We start from the raw sequence: 22408 nt of genomic DNA, 5'->3' as shown, positions 1-22408 counted from the left end.
ATTGGATATCAAATATTTCGTTTCCTCTGCATTTTTTTTCTTTTCATATGCGTAATACAAAAATTACACGTAGACAAAAGATCAGAGTCAAAAACCCCAATCTTTGGAAAGGGTAAAAAAATGAAAGAAAAAATAACATTCAAGTTAAAAGGGAAAAGGGGGAAATTTACATTTACTGGGGCTGGCAGAGCAGATTTTGTAATAAATTTATCTCACTTTAAAGGATCATATATTGGCAGAATACTATCAGCTTACCAGCTCGTTATGGCCATGGAAATAGTGTTTTGGTTGCCATTGTTGGCTGCTTATTCCTCTCCAAAACTTGTTTTGTTTGTATGAGATGAGACCTAACACTGTACTCTTCTAACTGTTCAATATCATCACCAAAAACCTTGTCAAATGTGTCTAACACACACACACACACACACACACACACATATGAAAAAAGACAGAAACTATATTCATTAGAGCATAGAAACAAAAGTTTGCAAATTGCAGAAACCTATTCTAGCCAGCTCAGTTGGCACATGCATAGGTTGAGCTGACATTAGCCAGCCGGTTTGATAGTGATGGCATATAAGGGATGGATTGGCCACATTTACAGCGGTAGAGTCAGTTTCGAGTTATTGTTGCTTTGACTCTTCAGTGTTTTTTTTTCCAGTACCCATATCCGATCGGTGTGTGGACATGTTCTAAGAATCCTCCAAATACATAGAAAAGCTTAGAAATAATCAAACCAATGTCACATATACACATTCTAGCACTTGTGTCTAAGTAATATAGGTTTAAGGCAGATTAGCATGCATGTCAGATCATTCCAAACAGGGATGGACTGGGGGTTGGTGGGGGCTGTGCCTCCCCGAAAAATCAAAATTCTCATATAATTCGAATATTTTCTTTGTATTTTCTATTGATAATCTTTTTTCATCCCTCTAAAATTTTATAAGTTAGTCTTCCCTCAAAATTTTATAAGTTAATCCCTAAGCATTAAATTCTGCATTAGTCCCTGACTCCAACTACTACACACATAAGCTTCATACTGAAAGTTCTCACCTGTCTCCATCAACACATGAAAGATATTTCCACTTCAGCGTAATCAACTAAACTGACTTAATACCGAGTTAAAGCCTTAGCCACTCTCCTAGAAAAAGGTTGCCTTTGGCTAAACGAGTGGACTATGTCATGTTCCATGTGGCTAATGATAAGCATCACTTGAAAATCAAATTCAAGTTCAACCCTCCCTAACTTCTCTCTCTAATGAGGAAAATAGCTTTAAATCCTATCCTCATGCTTTGTCTGATTTTTCGTTGCATACACAATATTTACCAGTCATTGCAAAGAGTCTTAGAGGAGTTGGTCGAGTCAAGATAGTCATATTTAATCCAAGAACTTGAAGTTCAGCAAGCATTTAATGTGTCCTTACCTGCATACACAATATTTACCATTGCAAAGAGTCTTAGAGGAGTTGGTCGAGTCAAGTTAGTCATATTTAATCCAAGAACTTGAAGTTCAGCAAGCATTTAATGTGTCCTTACCTGCATAGCCGCTGTTGAAGCCATGAGAGCTTCACATTGATCCAGCATGTTCTTCTCTAGCATAGCTATTGCAGCAAGCTCAGAAACCAAATTATTTATTCCTTCCACCTAAAGGATATATAATATTGAAATACAGTTAAGCTTCCAGAATGAAATCAAGATATATCAGCAAGAAAACTGCAAGCTAATATCAGAATCAACCATCTGTCACACATTGGACCAGCATGGGACAAAATCCAAGTGGTCGATGTGGATTTAGAGTCATTACTCATTAGCAAAGATATAAGCTCTCACCATAGAATTAGGCAAAAAAGGGTAAGAAGAAAATTCCTTTTAAATTTACATACATCATCAAAGCTGAAATTTTGAGAAACACTTGTCTCGACACCTTAATTAAAATAAACAGAGATAAAACTTCTACTTGAACCAAAATTAAAATTTACTTGGAAAATATACTGGCTGTTGGCATCTTAAATTTAAATATCAGATAACTACAACGGTAAGTAAAGACAACAGCATTGACTTTTGTTCTTTCTGCTTATAATGTCAGGCATTTATGTTCAGAAACAAGGGAAATAACTGATTAGGAAGGAAAGACACCTTTGAGAGTAAATAACAAATGGAGGATCCCATAGCCTGCATCACATCAACAGCAGAGGAAATAGCAGCTTTCAATGATTCAATGTCCGCCTGATGAGTACAAAATCCAGCAAAGATGTCAATATTTCTCTTTTCCGATATCAATCCAAAGTATTTTATTGAAATTACCCTTGCCCCTCCAGTTACGCGAAGACGTAGAGTGCTTGCCTCCAGATCTTCTACGGCTTCAGCTAAAGAACTTACATGATCTCTTTCAAGTAATGTCCAATTGTTAAGATATCCCATCTGCATGAACCATATACACATGCATTTAGATAAAGGAAATTCAGTGGAAAGAATTTATACTGATATGCCGACCATTAAAAATGTTCTTGAAATGAGAAACAGAATATTTAATTTTTCCAATTTTCAGACGAGTAGTTTCCACAGGATTAAAGATAACACCTTCAATCAAACTTTTGAAGACAAGCAGTTGATCATAAGCAATTACTCGAATTGTGAGACATGAAATATATCACTCATGTAGATAATAAATTTGTTTCTCTTCAATCTATTTAATATTAATAAACATAGAAAGTACAATCTAAAAATTGCAACAGTGTTGTACTAGTAAAAGGAATAATTAGAGCAACATAATAGTTATCAAGTGAAGGCCACTTCGGAAAAGAGGTATCATGGGTCTGTCCAGACCATGTTGGCAAGGTTAAGTCCTTGCCAAAGGTACTGATATGCATTTGACACCTGGTCTTCTGTTATATATTTCATGTTTATGCAACAAGGAGTCAGTTATGATATTTTATCACATTTAATGGAAACTTGTTCTACCAAGCCTCCATCCAATCTTTTTAGGCATTAATTTTAAAGGTTGCCTTATCCACCGAAATATATTTGAATCTAAAAAGGTTCCTAAAACCAAGATGGAAAAGTTCAAACTTGAAATATTTTGTGTTGATCAACGTAGAGTTACATGTCAGGAGTAAATTACTAGTTCCTGTATATAGCACCAAAATATGGATTTCATCCAGAAGTAGAAAACCTTCTAAATCCTCAAATGCAGAATTTGGGGGAAAACACGCTGCAGAATGAGCCTCCTGTTAAGGCTTGTCCAAGTGTCAATAAGATTTGACTTTTTTTGTCCCATTAGAAGGCTACCACAACTAGAAGTTTGGCATTTAAAATTCCACAAGAACTACTGCCAAATTTAAGAAGCTTGGAGGTCCACAACAATGCCATATATTATTTCTTATAACCATTTAACTATAAAATAAACCTCTTATTCATCTAAAAGATGCTTCAAAATGCCATGCTGATATGACTAAATATTCTATTACTATAAAAATTTAGAGCTATAGAATGGACCAAGGCGTAGTTTAGTGACTTCCACCTTTCCTCCAAAAGGCGGACTCAAGTTTGAATCCTCAATTCCCTAAAACATAAAAATTTGGACCTGAAGGTGTAAGAAGATAAGCAAGTATTCGCTGACTACCTCCGTGTATCTTCACCAGTAGTAGCACAATTGAAAATGCACGTCAACTAATAATATAATCTCAAACTTAAATATAAAAGCACTTCTAACATTGAAGCTGTATGAGGGGAATAAAAATTTTCTATGAAAGGAGAAATAGAGGCAACTGTTACTTGATCATGCAAAACCGAGTTCAACTTGAGCTCTAACTTCAATTGTTGGAGATCGATCTTTTTCTTGATCATGGCATCCCACAGACCCAAAGTAGCATTCCAGACATTGTATAAAGTTTCCTGCAACAACAGATCGAATTTCTTTGATAAAAAATTTAACACACTATAGAAGAGCCAATCCACTATCTATGCCATTTTAAAGCTCTGTGTGCATACATGGATACTAACTGTTGAAAAATTCATCACAGTAGGAAACCAATAATAATGGACAGTGATTCAAAGAATCAAACGATCAATTTTTTTTCAATTATCGCATGAATGCATAGAAAGGTCAATTTTTCTATTATAACCATCAAAGGTCTCCTTATTAAAACGTAGACTAATATTTGTTGATGTAAAGTTTATCATTTTGAGAAGAAATATACCTCCACAGTAATTTTCTGAATATACAGTACAGCTTCTGCCCTGGCATTAGCAAATCGCCACTGCAAATGGCGATTGTAAAGAAGCCGGAGTTGATGAGCATCCTCTATGTAGCTTGCACCTTTTCTCCCCCTCTTAAAGTCTGCAATAAAACTAAGAACTGAAGTTAAGCTATGGGATTGACTAGTTATGGTGGATGTCCTCATACGAGATGGACTGACTCCCCTTGGAGTTGCACTGTCTCCTCTTGGAGGTGGAGTGAAAGGTCTTGCCCGAGAAGGACTGGCACCCCTCGAAACAGAAGTTCTATTTGGTGTCTGAGGTCGTGATCCAGGAGCAGACAAAGACTGAGATTTGTGTGCATAAGTTGTCAGTGTCATTTTGTCCAATGAACTTGCAGAAAGGAGCCTTGCAGGTCCAGATACCCGCAGAGACTTATCATCAATTGGAATTACCTCAGGCCCTACCTGACCGATTTCATCGAGTGATAACAAATTGGCTGAGTCATTAGCAGATTTCTTTAGAGATATACTCAAACTATCGGAAATTGCCATTCTCTTCAGTGAAGATAACCCGATTTCTGGAACTGGTGTAGATAAACTTTTAACAATCTTAATATCACCCAGATCTACACTTCTATTCAATGAATTGGAAGATAGTTTCCCATGATTTCTACTAGGCCATCGAGGCTGATCTCTTATACGGCCAGGCAAACCTTCAACTGGTTTAGCGTTTTCAGATTGATCAGGCGCATTCTTCCCTTTAAGAGGACTTTTCTTTCTCTCTGGAGTAGGCTTACGCGATAACGCAGATTTTTCGGACTGTTGTCTATGAGCCACATTTGAAGAAGGTCTCAAAGTACGATCCAATGAAACATTACTAACCGGTTTTTGTTTTTGCTTTTTGCTAACAGGAATTGAAATTGTATCAGACTGAAATGAAACACTAAGACTTCTCATGGTAGATGGCCATAAACTTTCAGGTGTGCGGCCAGTTGATAGCCTTCTAGGTGATATCTGCACACCTACTGATGAATCTTGAACTGGCGTAGATAGACTTCGAGGTGAAGATGGTGTTGAGGGGCGTTTCCGCTCAGCCGAAACAGCTCTATTTTTCACCAACTGGGAAGGAGTAGAGGTTGTTCTAGTAATTGGAGATGGGCAACGCCTCGAACCAAAAGGTGTTGCAGGACTGGGTGATTTATACCTCGAACTAACTTCCCTGGTTCGAGGTTGACGAGTTGTGAGTGATGCATTGTTTTTTTCAGCAGGAACAAGGGGTGACCTCGCGGTATCAACAGCAGCAAGCTTCTTCAATCTTCGCTCTGATTCACATATATCCATCCAAACTTTCCAAACTAGACCACATTGATGGGATTTTCCATAAAGAACACTAAACTACATTTAACAGCCTATCCATTACATGAACCCCACAGATAATCGGAATAACGCCAGCTGCTCAAAAAGAAGATACATTCCCCTGCAATAAATCTGCCACAAATGCATAAACCAAAAGTTAGATGCTTACAGAATGGCATAAAGCAAAGATATTATTATCAACACCAAAGGAGAAAAAGAAACAAGAAACATCGTTATAGATGCCCAGATCTGATTGATGAAGAATTAGAGATTTACAAGAAATTAACTGAAATGGGCATAGCTTATCAATCAAGAAAGCCCAAATCCAAGCAGATCAAGCCATCAGAATGAGACTGAGAAGTGATAAAACAGCATCAGGAGGGGGGGGGGGACCCGGGGCTGTCCTTTAGAAAGTAGAATTCTATCCAATATAAATTAACGGTCATCACTAAGCCTTTTGGTTAAATTAACCTAAAATTGCAAACGCAATACACTAAGAGGTCCCCTATGTGAGGCTTTGAGAAAACTATACTGTCAATGTCTCCACTGGTTTTTGTTTCCTGGTGGTGGGTTGTAGGATAAAAAAACAGCTAGAAGAAAGGTGCGTAGGAGAGAGAGAGTGAAAGAAGACATACACACCTATATATATACATACATATATGTATGTATAAGTTCTTCAAATGCATAAAAAAACCTTTTTCAAAATGTTTATGTCAAAACTATAATTGTACAACACTAGGGTAATAAGAGAACATTCTCGCTGTAATGGTTCTAATTCTGAAATGGTAATTACCTGAACTTGGTCACAGGAATGCATGGTCAGTTCGGCTGGAAAAACCAAAACCACAATGAGATTCACCGATTTTCACTCACAGAAATAAATAAACAGCCAACTGTGGCCTCTTCCCTTCCTTCTCACCTGCTTTTCCATGAATAGGAATTCAATGGAAATGACCAACAAAAAATTGCATCAGTTTTCATTTTAAAAATATATCATCTTTCCTATCTTCCCATAAAAATACATAAATTGATCACACGGGATTTTTACCTGGGATCACATATGTGAATAATGACAGTAAAATTAGCATAACAATTAAAAAAAATGCAGTTAAACAAATTAGGTAATCATGTAAGATTGTTTGTTTGTATCCGTGTTGGTTTGAGAAATTGAATAATTGGGATGAGAAGAGAACAAGGTTGAAGTTTTTGCAGTGCTAATGTTGGTGAAGATACGGGAAAAGAGATGGAGCACCACGTGCAAGGAAGACCAGTGTCCATCCCCATGAATTCACAGTGAAAACTTTAAATAATAGTTTAAATTATTTTATGTTGCTATCTGCGTACTTTTTCTGTTTTGTATTCCCAGATTGAGGAACTGAAATCGATGGAAATACCAGGAAAGATTAAAGGTTTAAATTTAAGATTACAATAATTTCACTGGTATTTAATTTTTTTAATGAAAAAAAATCCAAAACCATGTAGTCTCTGGCTTTGACAGGGCTATGTCTCTAAAATTGAAGACAAAAATACAGAGATAAAAAAAATGTTTTATGCATATCTCTCAGTTACGGAGTTGCAGAAATTATTCTTTTAAAACAAACTACTAAAAATAACAACAAAAAAGAGAATAAATTAAAACTAAATTTATTTGATTACTGTTCTTTTATGCTAAAACGAGTGACCTACAAAGCAAGAAACAAATCAAAACAGAAAGCTGCAAAAGACTAACGACACGCACAAATCTCACCTTTTTTTTATCGATCTAAAAAAAATCTTCCAAAGCGATTTAATCACAGAAAAATCAACCCTGAGAAATTCGAGAATTCGTTGAAATATCAGATCAAAAGAAACCGAAAGAGTGACCGCCGGAGAGGAGAGGTCCGGTATCCGGGAGATGATTGGAGAAGGAATATTCCGGTGTGAGATGCAAAAGCCTATTGAGATGGTCAGTTTCTTGGTGGAGGGAAGAGAGATTTAACAAGGAAAAATGAAGAAAATAATAGCGATAAATTCGAGGAATTAAAAGAAAAGTTTTGAAAAAAAGATGAGGGAAAGGGGAACTGTATTTCAGTTGAATGAGAAGAAAGAGTAAGGAAGCTGTTTTCGCGCCACCTACTTTATCGAGATTCAGAAATGGGAGTTTTCTTTTGCTACCTTATCGTACGTAAATGTATTAAAAAATATAATATCTTATCTCTTTAGATAAATTAATCATTAGTAAATTAATTTATAATTAAATAGATATATTAAATTTTTAATAACATATGTATTAGAGTAAATAGATATTTTTGATAATATAATGAATTTTCTCAACATAGTATAATTTTGAAGGGTTAAAAGATTCAATCACATAAAATCCTTTCCTATAAACAAATTAAAATATTTTTATATTTTTTAGCTCCTATCAGAATTATTTTCTTTTGTGGATTTGAACTTTGAAGAATATATACGGAGGTAGGATCTAGTTACACAATGTAAAATTTAAAAAATATATTTAATTTAAGATAGTTGGATAAGTAAAAATAAACAGTTGAATTTTACTGTAATAAATTAAAAGATCTTTACTGGAAAAAATCAAGATGATAATTTCAGTCGTCTATTTTTACTCATTCAACTATCCTAAATCAATGTAATACTAAAAAAAAATTACATCGTGTAAGTGAATCCCAATCCCATGTACGAGGTAGGGATCTACTTATATTTAATGTAAAATTTTTAGTTTTATACCTTTTTACAATCTTTGGATGAATGTGAATAGATGATTACAATTATATTCTTGTTTTTTTATAAATATCTTTTTATTTTTTATTGTTAATTTTAATAATTATTTTTTAGAGTGATTTACCGAAATCATTAGGTTATTTAAATATCCAAAATGTATAGGATTTACCCACACATCAAAATCAGTACCAACAAAATTTGAAATCATTGCTAATTAAAAGCATTACTTAAATGAGCAGAGCAGCTAATAGCATTGAAAATTGCATCAATCTCCCACCTATCTATCTTTTGTTTCCACTTGCAACCCCTCTCTCAAACACGGTTGTTTTTATAGATATAATTTAAATATTGAAAAACGATTTCAAAACCCATTAGATTTGGACTTTCAAACAAATATATCAACTAATCCATTATGATTAACTTGGATATTAGTATGTAATTTTGGAGGATGTGACATACGGTTCAAAGGGATGATCCACTCACTCAATGTGTCCTTTTGGTCTCATCATGTGAGGTGGATGTTGAGTTTTTCTCCTTTTTATTTTAATTAATAATATGTAAGAGTAAGAATGAATGTATGCTTTTATGTTATAATTTTGTATATTATTTGAAAGATGCATTGACTTATAAAATTTGATAAGTGAAAAATAAATTATCAATAAAAAATGATATAAACAATAATTAAAATATATAAGAAATTTAAATTTTTAAAAAATGATTTTTCTAATCACTCCCTACTTGATTTATCAATTTGTAGGGTCCACATTAGTAAACCCATGGCATAGACTTTTATAAACTCCTTTCGGTAGATGAGATGGTAGTATTAAAATAAGATACTTCTGTTGTACGATAGTCTAATATATTATTAAAGAAATATATTATTAAAAATATTAATATTTTTTTAATATTTTTTGGTAGAACAATGCTACTTAAAATGTTATTTTTTCTATCGAAAATATTTATATCGAAAATATTTATTTTAGGTAGCGAAATTAATATTTTCGGTAAAAAATAACATTTTAAGTAGCGTTCTATCGAAAATATTAAAAAAATATTAACATTTCCGATAGCGCTTTTTATTAGCCTTATATTAGGTTATCTTTCCTTAAACATCCCCATTGAAATAAGATCCCGAATACTTAGGATTTAAACTTTGAAATTATTTTAAGATGGATATATATGCTTATTTTTAAATTCTAGATTTAGTAAAAAAAATAGATATAAAAGAGTGATTTAGATATTTATATTTTTTTTTAATTTTTTCGTTAAAGTTTTTATCAATTACGGGTGTGAATAAATATATATGGACACAAATTATTTAAATATGTATTATTCGTGCCGTTATGAATTTTATATTAGAATATTATAATATAAAAAATTTAATATTCTAATCTGAAATTCACATTGGCATGAGCGATGGAATTTCTTGAAAATCAAAATAAACAATATATTTGTTTTTAAACGGATTCGAATTAGGTCATTTAAAATTATTTTAACATATTCAAATTTTAATATTTTAATAATAATTTAAAATTTATTTTTTATACATTTAAATATCTTAAGAATAATAACATTTAATTTAAATTCAAATAATAGTATTATACAGATCATGTTACCTCGTTGTTAGATGGATGATTGTTATCTTTAGTGGTATTGGGTTTAAGCACATTGTATGTCAATAATATTTGAGCATTCATTGTCAAATGGATTAAGTGTCTTTAGAACATAACCTTGTAATCACTTTTAGATTAATATTTTTTAAGTAGTAGTAGATAAAATATGAATAATAATATATTCAATTTTTAGATAATTTTATGTATTTAGATTATTCAAAAAAAATATAAATATTTAACTCGGATTTGAATTTGTGGGTTTTTGAATTAATCTGAATTTTATTTTTATTTAATTTATCATGAATTTAAATTTATTTATAATGTAAAAATAAAGTTCTTATATATTCATCTTAAGAAGTTTTCAAGGAGAAAACTATCGAGTAAATCAGGCTAAGAGATGCAGGTGAACCCTTGATGAAATTGAAATTAATGATGGATGAAGTTAGGTGCCAAAGATGTTTCATAATAAGCTAACTACGACGTGGCAAGCCATATTATCATGCTTGACACCAAAGGTTCAATTTACACTGGGACTTTCTTCACTTCCTACTCTTTATAATTGCATCAAAGTGTGTCCTACCAATTCATTCATTTGCTTCAAGTATATCCTTTTCTACCTTTACTATAAAAAATACAAATAAAATACCTAAAATACATATAAAAAATTAAAACTTTTAGGTAAGACGGCTGTGTCCGCTCGCCCACTTTAAGCACATTCCTGCCCATAGTGTCTACTACCAACAAGCAATTAGCAAATATTAATGAGAAAAATCATTTTCCATTGCCAAATGCATAATTTTGCCGTTTCATTTCCCCCCTCATTTAATGTTTTATTTTGCTTTTGGAACTTTTTAATCAATGTAAAGTGATTTCACGATTTATTATAAATACTTGTAGATTAGATTTGGAATAAATTAAGTATATGGTTGGTAAGTATTACTAAAATTGATAATCAAGACTTCTATAATTGTACCTTATTCAATTAAAAAGGAACAAAATATCCTAAATCCAAGTCTCTTGCTAATTATGATTCATAATGACCTGTTATCAACAATCTACACCTATAATATATATTATAGCATTTAAGAGTGAAGGTGTAATTGATAAATCGTAGTCACTTGCTAATTATGATTCATAATTATGATCCAATATGTGTCGATTGTTTTATCTTTATATTTGATCAGTATATCTAATAAAATTGATCTTATTTTATCAATGATATTATTTAATTATTTAAATAATAAACTTATTGATATTTTTCGAAAATTTGGGGATCTATCTGATTGCTACTGTTTTAGGATGATTGGATTGTGTTTATATGCTGATTTTAGTTATTCTTGACCAAAGCAAATTGTTTAAGGACCTTTTGTCAATATCTTCAAGTGATCCTCTTCACATTTAAATTTGACAATAAAGTAGTTGTTTTCTAGATCTATCAGGTTGAAACTCTCTTGTGTATGCCACATATATTGAATTCTCGATTCTAGGGTTTTGAAACTTATTGTCTCGCTGAGCATTCTTTCTGTTATCGATTTCTACAAGTTTTTGTCGATTAAGTTATGAACTCACTCTGAGAATAAGTGTCAAAGCTCTAGAATTGAGAACTCAATCTCTATGACATACACAAGGGAGTTTCAAATTCATAGATTTAGAAAACAACTATTTCATTGTCAAATTTGAATGTGAAAAGGATTGCTTGAAAGTATTGACAGAAAGTCCTTAGACAATTTATGGTAGCTACCTCACGGTACAACTATGGAGTTTTATTCTCTCTTCAAGACCCAACGATTTCGTTAAAGATGTCTTAAGTTCTCTCCTTAGGGTTTTTCATAATCCTTCTCATGCATTTCTTATATACTTAAAAACAGTCTAATTAAGAAATTATTTGTATACTTTACAACTTTTTATTTTAGTTGTTGTCAATGAAAAGCCCGTGTCACGTAGAGGACCCGTGTTTTGTTTATGCAGTGGATCTCGTCAAAATTATTGGTTCCAAATTTAAAAGACATAACATTTTTGGTGAGAAATTTGACCTATTGGCATTACTTATCATTAAAATTAGAGGCACAAGTTATTGGCCAAGTTTTTGTGCATGCGATTCAATGACATCCTGTCTCCATGACATGTAACTTTCAGCTTCTCGTTGTCGGCATTTTCCCCAATTTGTTTTTTTTGTAATAGTATATTCATACATAATCATTAATTTTTTTTCTATACCAATTATTAAATTTACTATATTGGTAAGCAATTTGATATCGTTTAAGTAGATCTCAAATTTGAGGGTACAAAAAAATATCTATTAGGAGATTCACCCACAAAAAACATATATACAAATGCAACGCGTATCGGTCCAGATTAATCAATACAAAACTTTAGAACCGAGAAAACATCCAAAAACTTTTTTTTGCCATAGTCGGTGCATATAATAATTTCTCAATTGATGATATTTTCAATAAATTATTGAGAATAATTTATGATGAGAATATAATTTGTTAAAATCGTGATAATTTGAAGACGAAGGATATGCTATTTTAACTTACCATGGTTAATTACTAGGATAATGATCCGATGAAGTGAATGTTATTATTATAAGCTTGAATTCAACATTTTGAAATGTCAACGCAGAACTCGGACCATTTGTTTTTTTAGAATGTTGAAATTCAAGTGTGATAAATTATAATTGAATTTGGACCACTTGTTCGTTCATCTACTATTCCAAATCTTTATCAGACATTGTTTTTTGAAATATATGAAAATTTTAAATATAATTTATATTGTAGGAGAAAAATAATGACGAAAATTTCATGTAAGAATGACTATGGGAAATGGAAATTTCATGGAGGTTATTTGTTTCATAAGCTCAAATTCTAAAATATTTGAAGGCAATGTAAATTATTCAAGTTTCAATATCTTTTTCTACCACCATTGATTTAAACCTCAAAAAGTAAATAAATATTTCAATTATATATCAGGGATTTCACCAACAAGAGTGCAGCACAACATTATTTACCAGAAAGTTTGCTAGCTTCATTGTCAATTTTAAGAGTTAATACATGAAATTGCTCTGTTAATTTTGTTTCATGGCACAAAGATCATGGAACAATGAAAACATCAAGACTTACGATAGACAATTTCTGTGCATCAGCTTCAAATCCATCAGTGGCTTCACCAATTTCCGTTGTCTTCATCACGGGATGGGTAGAAATCGTTTGGTTTCACTATGTTGACATCCTCAAACTCATTGTCATCTGCATGCAAAAAATACGAACACTTACCAAAATGCCGGTTGGGTTTGGGTGGGATGAAAAAACATATGGTGACTGGATGGTACAGTATAGGATATGCTTCTTATTCCTCATTCTCTTAGCATGATTAACAATACCAGACTTTCTATTCTTGACTAAACAATATTGACAGAGCAACGCGTAAACAACGGCCATGGCCGGTCAATCACTTATTTCAAGTCAAGACTACAATGATAGTGTAAAGCTTCGAAGAGAGAGACTAAGTTAGCCGAGACTTGACACTTGATCATTTGAAATACATTGCGATACGGACACTTAAGATGGATGAAGGAAAGAACACGTTCAACTGCTTCAGCAATGGTCATTGGGAGTTAGCACTTGTCACTTTAAATATAGAGTATAAACATAAGTGTAAGCAATGGACAATATCATAATGCATAACACAATTCTAAGTTTCAGGAAAACAAACACACACAGACCAGGAGGATGCAGACTAAAAGATATGAAAGCACATTACAACGGAGTGAATGATCAGTAATCACCTGGGGGAAACAGTTGATATCTTTTTAACAAGATACTGCCCCGAGCATTCCCATGCATGCATAAATGCGCATTGTTAAAAAGATGTTATTGTTAAAAAGATGTTATTATTGATCATGTTGAATATGACAAAATATATGATGATCCTCCTATTATTAGAGAGGATAAGGTAAACGTTGTTTTTACATTTACTGTTGTTGGAAATTTGGAAAGATTTTGACTTCCGATTCAAGAGCTACATTTTCCTATAAAAAAAAGAGCTACAGTTTGAATGGATTATCGGATACACTGTATGAAGTGTATAGTATCCATAAGATTGCTAAAGAATTTTGAATGACATTTGGTCATATTCTAAATTATCATAGAACATGTGACTAAAGCAATGAGTTTAATCAAGATCAAGTTGATAAACATCAAAAGGAATGTGACTAAAGCCTGTTGCTATGTGAAGGAAAACCCAACCTAGTTGACTGGAGATCCCAAGATCTATATAGACCTTGTGATGTCACTATGGGGATTCTTATCCCAAGTCTATTCCTATGATGAAAACAGTGACTAAAATGTGAAAAAGGTTAAGCAATGCTTTTAATAACCACTGTGTTTCGGTGAGTCAAACAACATAAGTCACATATGTAAGAGTGAAGTGGAGTCGCTTTAAATAGACTATAGGGGCATAGTTCTCTAAACTCTTATTAGAACCAGGAGATGACCACAACTATATAGACATACCCATGAGAACCAAATTCTTATCAGTGAAATATTTGTGTGAGGTATGTTCGCTTACACCAATGGCAGGACGGTTTAAGAACATCGCGTCTATTGGACAGCAATAAGGTAAACATATTTTCACAAGGGAAGGTTCAAAGGGGATGCCTACCTATCCTATGCAAATATCGATCACCATATCGAGTCAGTGTTTGAATCATCAAGTTCATTCATGTGGGGGATTGTTGGAAAAATTATTGAATGAATTGATGCTTTTATAACTAATTAATAATAAGTCATGTCACTTAGTGAATAAACTTAATTTTTGGTTTAGAGTTGCATCCATTCAATTATATCTATTCAACAATTCTCTTCATGAAAAGATTAAATCTTTTCATTAAAAGGTTAAGCCCTTTCATCAAAATGATAAGTCCTTTAGTCGAAAGGTTTCATCGAAAGGTCTTAGCCATTCAATCTATTTTCTCTCCCTATATATAGGCTACTTGAGGTACAATTCTAAGACGTAATTCACAATGCTGAAATTGGAAAACATTTAGAAAGTTCCTTTCAAATTCGTTATTTCCGGTGATAGAGAAAGGCAATATTGTGTTTGACTGATCACTACGGTTTTACTTACTGTTGTGATCGTTTGTTGTTGTGTCCTGGGAGACTGACGTCCAACGTTACTCAAAACACCTAGGAGAAGACGAATTTGTCTTAAGGAAACTGTTCATACAAGGCTTAACAAAAATCCTTCTTCTATTTATCTTACTCTACTCATCCGATTCAGTGTCTACATACGAATAAACAAATCACGTTCCTCTGTTTTAATTCTTTATTTATTTGTTTCGTTCGATTATATAATAATATTTATTATTGGATTAATACTTTTCTAACACAAGCATCTAAGGGAATAAAAGAAGGGACTCGACCAATTTTCAAAAAAGTTAATACAATTCCTAAGGCTAGATAAAATAAATTCCACTTTATTCATGATTTTGACAATTTAAATGGAGGAAAAGACATCACAGCTTAAGGTTTGTACCGTACTAATAGAGACAATACTTCTAAGTTGGCTCCAAGTGATAACAAAAAGGGTCAAATTTACCACTTTATTCAGATAATTGCCTATATTTTTTTTGGTTGAAACGGGGGTATCCACCGCCGGTAGCAGTATCTAATCTCCCTCGCCACGGGTGCTTTCTGGAAAGGTAAATGACTGACCATGAAATGTACTCCATTCCTATGGTGGGTATATACCATAAATGGTATTTCATTATAAAAACACAAATCAATCTATCTTCCAAGACTCGAAGTGAAAAAAGTGTGTGTACATATATACACATATTTTATGGCTTATCCCGAGGCACCAAAATTTGATCTACTTTGATGCAAATCACTTCAGCCAAGAAATGAGAATTATAATACATGGATGACGTGCAACAATAAACTTTTAAAAGAAATGAAAGCTGAAAAAGAAGAAAACTACTAATAAGAAACAACCTTTTCTCAAGGTCAGTGCCACAACATCATTTTCAACCTGAAAGCACAGAGCACGTCAAATGTTGCAAATAATTCAAAGACACGTACAAAAAAATCAAGAGTAAGATATCAATCAAACAGCTGCCAAATAGATTTTCCGGGAAAAGAGACAATGGAACTTATTAGTTATTACCTTCTGGTTCGCCAAAGATTTTGAATCCTCTAATATTTCCCCAGTATTCATTAGGATCAAACGCTGGTCCTTAACAGGTTGATCAATGAGGGTATGCAACTTGTGCTTAATGTCTAGGTAGTCTCAGTAGGATCACATTGGATAATGTATGTGGTCTTGCTATGCTTCACACGGATGTACATAGCATATAAAAGTTGTTGAGATCAATCTAAATTTCGCAGGCTATACATGAATATAGCAGAAACGTGCTTCAAGTAGCCTACTAAATAGAAAAATAAGCTAAATAGAAATAACTAATGACAATATATTCACTTCATTCCTTACAAAAAATCTTTGGCCTGAGAAAACAAATTATACTATACTATTTTGCTTTTCTGTCTTATTTGATTGCATTACATTTACTCCAATGCTTACTTCCTCACTCCTGATTCTTTGATTATAAATGATGGATATATAAAAATGTTGGTATGTAAGTTTTTAAATAAAGCTACTCTACTTCAAAGCAAAACTGTAGATAGAGATATGTTCAACAACATGAACAAAACTCATTATCTAATAATATGCTTATTGTGTCTGCACCGTGATCAAGCTCACAGCACTTATCTGCAGTCACCACCAATCACAAGAAATTTTCTGTCGGACATATTCAGCGTTTGACAAGATGATACAGAAGAATTACTCTTTGAACAAACCGGAATAAACCACCAGGTGGATCCAAGCAAACCAAGGCTCAATTTAGTTAATACGACTCCAATTAGACAACGAACTTTCACATAACAAAACCAGCCAGCTTCGAATGGATCTTTCTTTAGAATGAACACCAGGACAAGTGACAGAACATTGGGATGGGCTCTACATAGTCCAGTAACTGTCCTTGTCCCAACAAGGCGCAATAAAACCAGTTTTACTTTATACTATGTTGTTCCGACTCTTCATTGTTCTTTTAAATTCTAATGTCTGACACTTATGAATATAGGGATATGACCCTCCAAGAGTCCTCCAAATACATTGGAAAAACATTTTAAAATTGAACATACCAGTGTCAGACGCAGTGTCGTATCTGATACCCATGTCTGACATAGATATGGAGAACCCTCTAAGAATCCAATTTAGTAGACTCAAATTACACAAAGAACTTTCACATAACAAAATCAGCCAGCTTGGAACTAGATCTTTCTTTAAAATGAACACCCGAACAAGTGACAAAGCATTGGGATGGGCTCTAAATAGTCCAGAAACTGTCGTTGTCCTAACAAGGAGTAATGAATTAAGCCCATTTGTTTAGTACTTCAATCTTAACTGTCCATTGTATGAGGATTCTACTATAAATAGAGACATCCCCACTTTATTTGTAATCATTTCTGTTTTGAAGAATACACGGAGCATTCACACAATGTTCTTTTCTTATCTTTGCGAGTTCCTTTCTAAGTTCTTTTTGGTTCCGTATTGAATTAAGCCCATTTGCTTAGTATTTTTAGGCTTATTTAGGCACCGAACCGTCTAAGAAATGTTCTTAAGCATCTAAGGTCCCATGTCCTAATAAATCAAAACTTTAGAGACGTGAGAATTGTTACCATTTGCTTTTCTATTTATATTTATTTATTTAATTAAAAGTAATGAATTATTATAAAATTAACAGGAAGCAGATCGAAGCACTTTGTTATGTTAAAATATTGAAGTCAACTCCTGATCCATGTTGTACTATCTTGTTACAGGGCCAATTTGTTGGTGGGTCACGAGTTTTACGACTTTTTATAATGTGGGTCCATCAACATAATTCATCTCAAAATATATACTTACTTAATTAAACGTTGTCTCTTTCAGAATAAAAAAAACAAAAACTTTGTTATGCAATTGTCCAATGACACGAATTACCGCGTGGGACTGTGGCGACGGTAAACAAATGAAATGGTCGGCGGCAAGGCAATACATGTGGGACCCGCTTCTAAATTCTCGTAGCCGTTAATATACACTTAGTTCTTTGTTAAGCTTTTAACCTTTAACGGACCATTTTAGATTAATTATGAGCCAGCGTTTGAACAAGTGTAGTGACTAATCACTACCTTCCAGTGAGTTCTACCACCAAATAAAACCATTCTTTATTTACAAAAATTATAAAACCATAATTTTAACACAACAAAATAAATACTACCAAATAAATTTTATTTATTTATTTTTTGAAAATTTTAACAGTATTTTATGTTTTAAGCGTTTTCATAATTTTATATTTATAATATTTTAAATTTTAAATTCCTAATGGAAACTCCCACTCTTCATTTAAAGAAATAAATAAAATCTTATGGGTTTAATTTCATATGGATTACATGCATGTCTAAATTTACTAAACAAATCTGTTAACTTTAAAACTTAAGGTCCCATATCCATAAAAATAATAACAACATCGTTAGATATTTGGTTGTTGATGTTTCCTAAATTTATACATGCGTTTAACCTCCACCTCCAAAGCAGTTTGCATTTTCTTTTCCTTTTTAAATGCAAACCTTTCTTCTCCGCTTTCTTGTTTATTAAGATTTTGAACGCAAACTGGGTTTTCATGGACAAAAAAGCTGAATGTTTATAGAAATATGGGCGCTGTTTGAACTCGGGAATCAGAGGACCAAATTTGCTTCTTTTTCTGCAAAATACTACCAGGTTTTTCTTAAACTTTACATTCGTTATTTGAATTTTGTTTCGCTTTTGGTTTTCTGAATCTTGTCAGTATGATGCTTTATGGTTGTTTCAAATTATCTTGGTGAAGTTAAGAACTATGATCATCCATTTTCAATACCCAGATCTTTTTCACTTGATTTTCTATATAACTTTTATATAGGGAAATATAACTTATTTCATTTAAAAAGATTCTTAATTCCAACCAAAATTTTACTTAATACAATGATGAAAGCTTTATAAAATAATTAAAATTGATTTATAATAATAAATGTCTGAAAGTGAATTTTCTGGAAATAGCTAAAATTACTTCCAAATGGTAATATCATTAATTCACAACTCTTTCCAATGAAAAAACGTATGAGTATGGTAATTTAGTTTTACTTGGTAATTAAGTATAGGTTTGTTTATGGACAAAAAAAAAATTCATAAGAAAAAACTGCATCTTGGGTTGCATTTTTATCTCTTTCTTGAAAAAGTATTTTCCATGCCTTTCAGATGAATATGCATAAGAGCAATCATAGTTTTCTGAGTGCTTAATATTCGGGAGAACAACAAGAAGTGGTGAATTAATCTTTCAGAATTCTGAAACAACTCTGCTTAACATTGTATCTGAGTTGCATAATCCTCCATGGCTGGGAGCTCTGTAACTTTGCCGATACAAGAAACGGATGTTACAGTTCTTAAAGAAACGCTTCGCTCTCAACAGCAACTTCTTCAGAAGCTATATTCCGAGCTCGAGTTCGAAAGAGAATCCTCTGCCACCGCCACGAATGAATCTCTTTCAATGATACTGCGGCTGCAAAGCGAGAAGGCGGCGGTGAAGATGGAAGCAAGTCAATACAAGAGATTGGCTGAAGAAAAGATTGGTCATGCCGAGGAAGCTCTTGCAATTCTTGAAGAACTTATATATCAGAAAGAAATGGAGATCTCTTCCCTTGAGTTCCAAGTTCAGGCTTATAGGTATAAGCTTCTAAGCTTGGGGTGTCATGATGATTTGAATGATTTTGAAAAGCAGTTTACACCGAACCGGTTTACGGAAAGAAATGATGCATTCGATGGGGAAAAGGGTATTAAATCTACTGTTAGAAGACTCAGTTCTTTGCCCGCAAGTTTACCAATAGATTTCTATTCAAAGAAGAGTACTAATGATGGAGAAAACAATCTGGCACCGGTGCAGGAGAGCAAAGATGCTGGAAATTCCGACACGGTAGTTCGTGATCAAGGCTTGAGTTCAAGGAGAAGTTCGTTAAATTCAGGAGCTGGTGAATTCATTTCTTACTTGGAACAAATCAGATTGTTGGATGAAAAGGTGAAACAGATTGCAGACTGTAAAGAAGTTGATCTAAAGAAAATTTCAAATGGTAAGGTTGAATCAGTGTCCCTAAAGTCTAGCTTATTGAATGAATGTCATGAGATAAGATCTCATGAAGATTCAACAGAATTGCGCATTTCAAGTTCTGCTCTTTCCTCTAGTGTTGTTCATGATATATTTGAAGTTCCAGTTATACATGAAATTCCTGAAACCAGTGCAAAAAGCAAAAGTTGCTTTGATGGGGAAAAATGTAACGGTAAGTCGGTTTTGGGAAGCGATGATCGGCTTAGAAAGCCGGATTTGATACTGGAAGATAACTTGGGATTACCTGCTAAAGATGAAGTTGACTGGATAAAGATGAATAACTTTCTGAGTGCAAAGCCTGAGGGAAAATTATGTAGTGGTAATGACTTGCCTGCTGAATATAGAACTGAATGCGTAAAGGTAAATAAGTTACTTACTACAGATGCTGACTGCAAGTCGACTCTTCGTCACTTAGCGGCTGGCGTTACCGACTATCAATCTGAGTTGAAACAACTTAGCCGGAGAATTGAGAAGCTTGAGAGTGGAAGAAACAATACAAGGCATGAAATTGTAGAAGGAAGGGAGGAAGAACTTAATTTACTGAAGGATCTAAGAGAACAACTGAATTCAATACAAGCTGAGATGCGAAGTCGGAAACCGAAGAAACCACCCTCTCCTTCGGATGAGGTGTCTCTGGTTCCTCTCACAGAGGTATGACTTGTGATTACCTTTTCGCTTTTATCAGTCTCTAGCATCCACAATCATTGTCTTTCTTTGATCTGCTTCGAAACATCAACGGGCTCAGGGTTTCATTATGTTTTGTTATATCTTTTCTTCAAAGCTTGATAATGTGACCATTTTATGTGCACAGGCAATGATGTACTTTTGGTTGTAATTAATCATTTGATGTTGGAATCAAACTCAAACAAGCTCCAGTGACATCAATGTATGATGGGCTGAAATTTGTGCACATGTACCCTACAATGCTATCTTTTTATTTTCTAGCGAGTGTTGTGATAAAACATATATTTTTTTCCTTTTTCTTTTAAATGAGATTGTTTTGCATATAAAGTGAACATGATTTAGAGGTTTGTTTGAGCTTTTCCATGTATGTATTTTCCTTCTTTGTTGTTGTTAATAATATGCTCATATGTACATCTTTCATTACTTCTCATGCCATTGTTGAGTTGATTTTCTCGTTACTTTTAAGAGGTGTTATTTAGGTTCGAATTTGATTTATTTTTTTAGAGTAAATGTGGCTTTTTATTGTACTTAGATACTAGTTGATTTTTTTATTTAACACTGATGTCCAATTTATTGATCCACTAATTTGGATTAGGTAATATAGAGGTTCGTTATGGGGTGATCTTTTCAGTCTAATTGTTTTGTTCATAACATTAGGATTCAAATCACTCGTTTTACTTAATAGATTTACTATCTTACCCTACTAGACCAACTAGTTGTTAGTTGATTTAGTTTTCAACATTATTTATAAAAATTTTAAAAATTCATCTATGTGCCATTAAATATTCATATTTTTATATATTATTCTCTTAGTTCTATTAAAATTATCTTTTATTGGTTTATTAAAAGTGAATTTTTTTAAACTTTGACTATAAATATATATTTAAAATTTAATTGATCAAAGATTTTTAATATATATATATATATATATATATATATTTTTATTAATAATAATTTAAATAATAAAAAGTAAAATTAAAAAATGATGAAAAATTAATAAGGAATAATTTTAGTAGGATAGAAGAATGATATAACATATACCATATTAAAAACAAAACAAGCATATTGTAATATAAATAATTAAAAAGTATTTCAAATTAGTTAAAAAAGTCAAATATATATTTTTAAACTTACTTTAAAAGTTTTAATTTAATATAAAAACTAAAGGGTAAACTACCTATTTGGTCACCGATTTATTATTTAGTTTTTGTTTTGGCCATCCAACTATTATTTCTTTCAAAATCATACATAATGTTACGTTTGAGTTTTGTTTTAGTCGTCTGTCGTTAAAAAAGTAACGATGATGATGATGTAGCATTTTTTTAATTTTTAAATGTTGACGTGATATTATTTCATGGTGATATGTCAACATTATTGTTAATGAATCAAAATATAATGTTAGATATAATTATGAAAAAAAATAGTTGATGACCAAAATAGAAAGTAAGTGATAGATGGGTGACCAAATAAAGTAGTTTACGCAAAACTAAATGAAAAAGAACATTTGTTGAGAAAAAATGAAAGGAAATTATGAGCTAAAACGCCCTAACTATCGGTTGGGCCTATTGGGAAAGAGATTGTTTGGTTATGGATCATAAATATGTA

General features: G+C 32.6%; 2 protein-coding genes and 1 pseudogene across 4 annotated transcripts; 1 reads left to right on the top strand and 2 right to left on the bottom strand.

Annotated features, from left to right (window-relative positions):
• Nucleotides 1-5: 5 nt before the first annotated feature.
• Nucleotides 6-7645, bottom strand: LOC120149803 (AUGMIN subunit 8-like). Of its 3 annotated transcripts, none has more exons than XM_039162510.1 (8): nt 7302-7645; nt 6348-6473; nt 4199-5686; nt 3774-3893; nt 2304-2420; nt 2136-2225; nt 1536-1643; nt 6-367 (listed from the first exon to the last, which is right to left on the bottom strand). In XM_039162510.1, exons 3-8 carry the CDS (start codon nt 5537-5539, stop codon nt 263-265), a joined length of 1881 nt encoding a protein of 626 aa, XP_039018441.1. In that variant the 5' UTR covers nt 5540-5686; nt 6348-6473; nt 7302-7645; the 3' UTR covers nt 6-262. The 3 variants fall into 3 exon arrangements, with proteins under 3 accessions (XP_039018441.1, XP_039018440.1, XP_039018442.1); XM_039162509.1 differs by lacking the exons at nt 6348-6473; nt 7302-7645 and adding exons at nt 5831-6008; nt 6047-6236 and having other exon boundaries at nt 4199-5675; XM_039162511.1 differs by lacking the exons at nt 6348-6473; nt 7302-7645 and adding exons at nt 5842-6008; nt 6047-6236 and having other exon boundaries at nt 4199-5675.
• On the top strand, nt 4975-21022 carry LOC120149804. Its single transcript, XM_039162512.1, has 3 exons — nt 4975-4985; nt 19338-20770; nt 20931-21022. The coding sequence occupies exons 2-3, from the start codon at nt 19352-19354 to the stop codon at nt 20952-20954; spliced, it is 1443 nt and encodes a 480-aa protein (XP_039018443.1). The 5' UTR covers nt 4975-4985; nt 19338-19351; the 3' UTR covers nt 20955-21022.
• Nucleotides 12843-16235, bottom strand: LOC120149805 (annotated as a pseudogene).
• Nucleotides 21023-22408: the final 1386 nt, after the last annotated feature.

This window comes from Hibiscus syriacus, unplaced genomic scaffold, assembly GCF_006381635.1.
Source record: "Hibiscus syriacus cultivar Baekdansim isolate YM2019G1 unplaced genomic scaffold, ASM638163v2 tig00111008_pilon, whole genome shotgun sequence".
In the NCBI taxonomy this organism is placed as follows: domain Eukaryota; kingdom Viridiplantae; phylum Streptophyta; class Magnoliopsida; order Malvales; family Malvaceae; genus Hibiscus; species Hibiscus syriacus.
The sequence above is the reverse complement of the archived record's forward strand: the minus strand, read 5'-3'. Positions and strand labels throughout refer to the sequence as shown.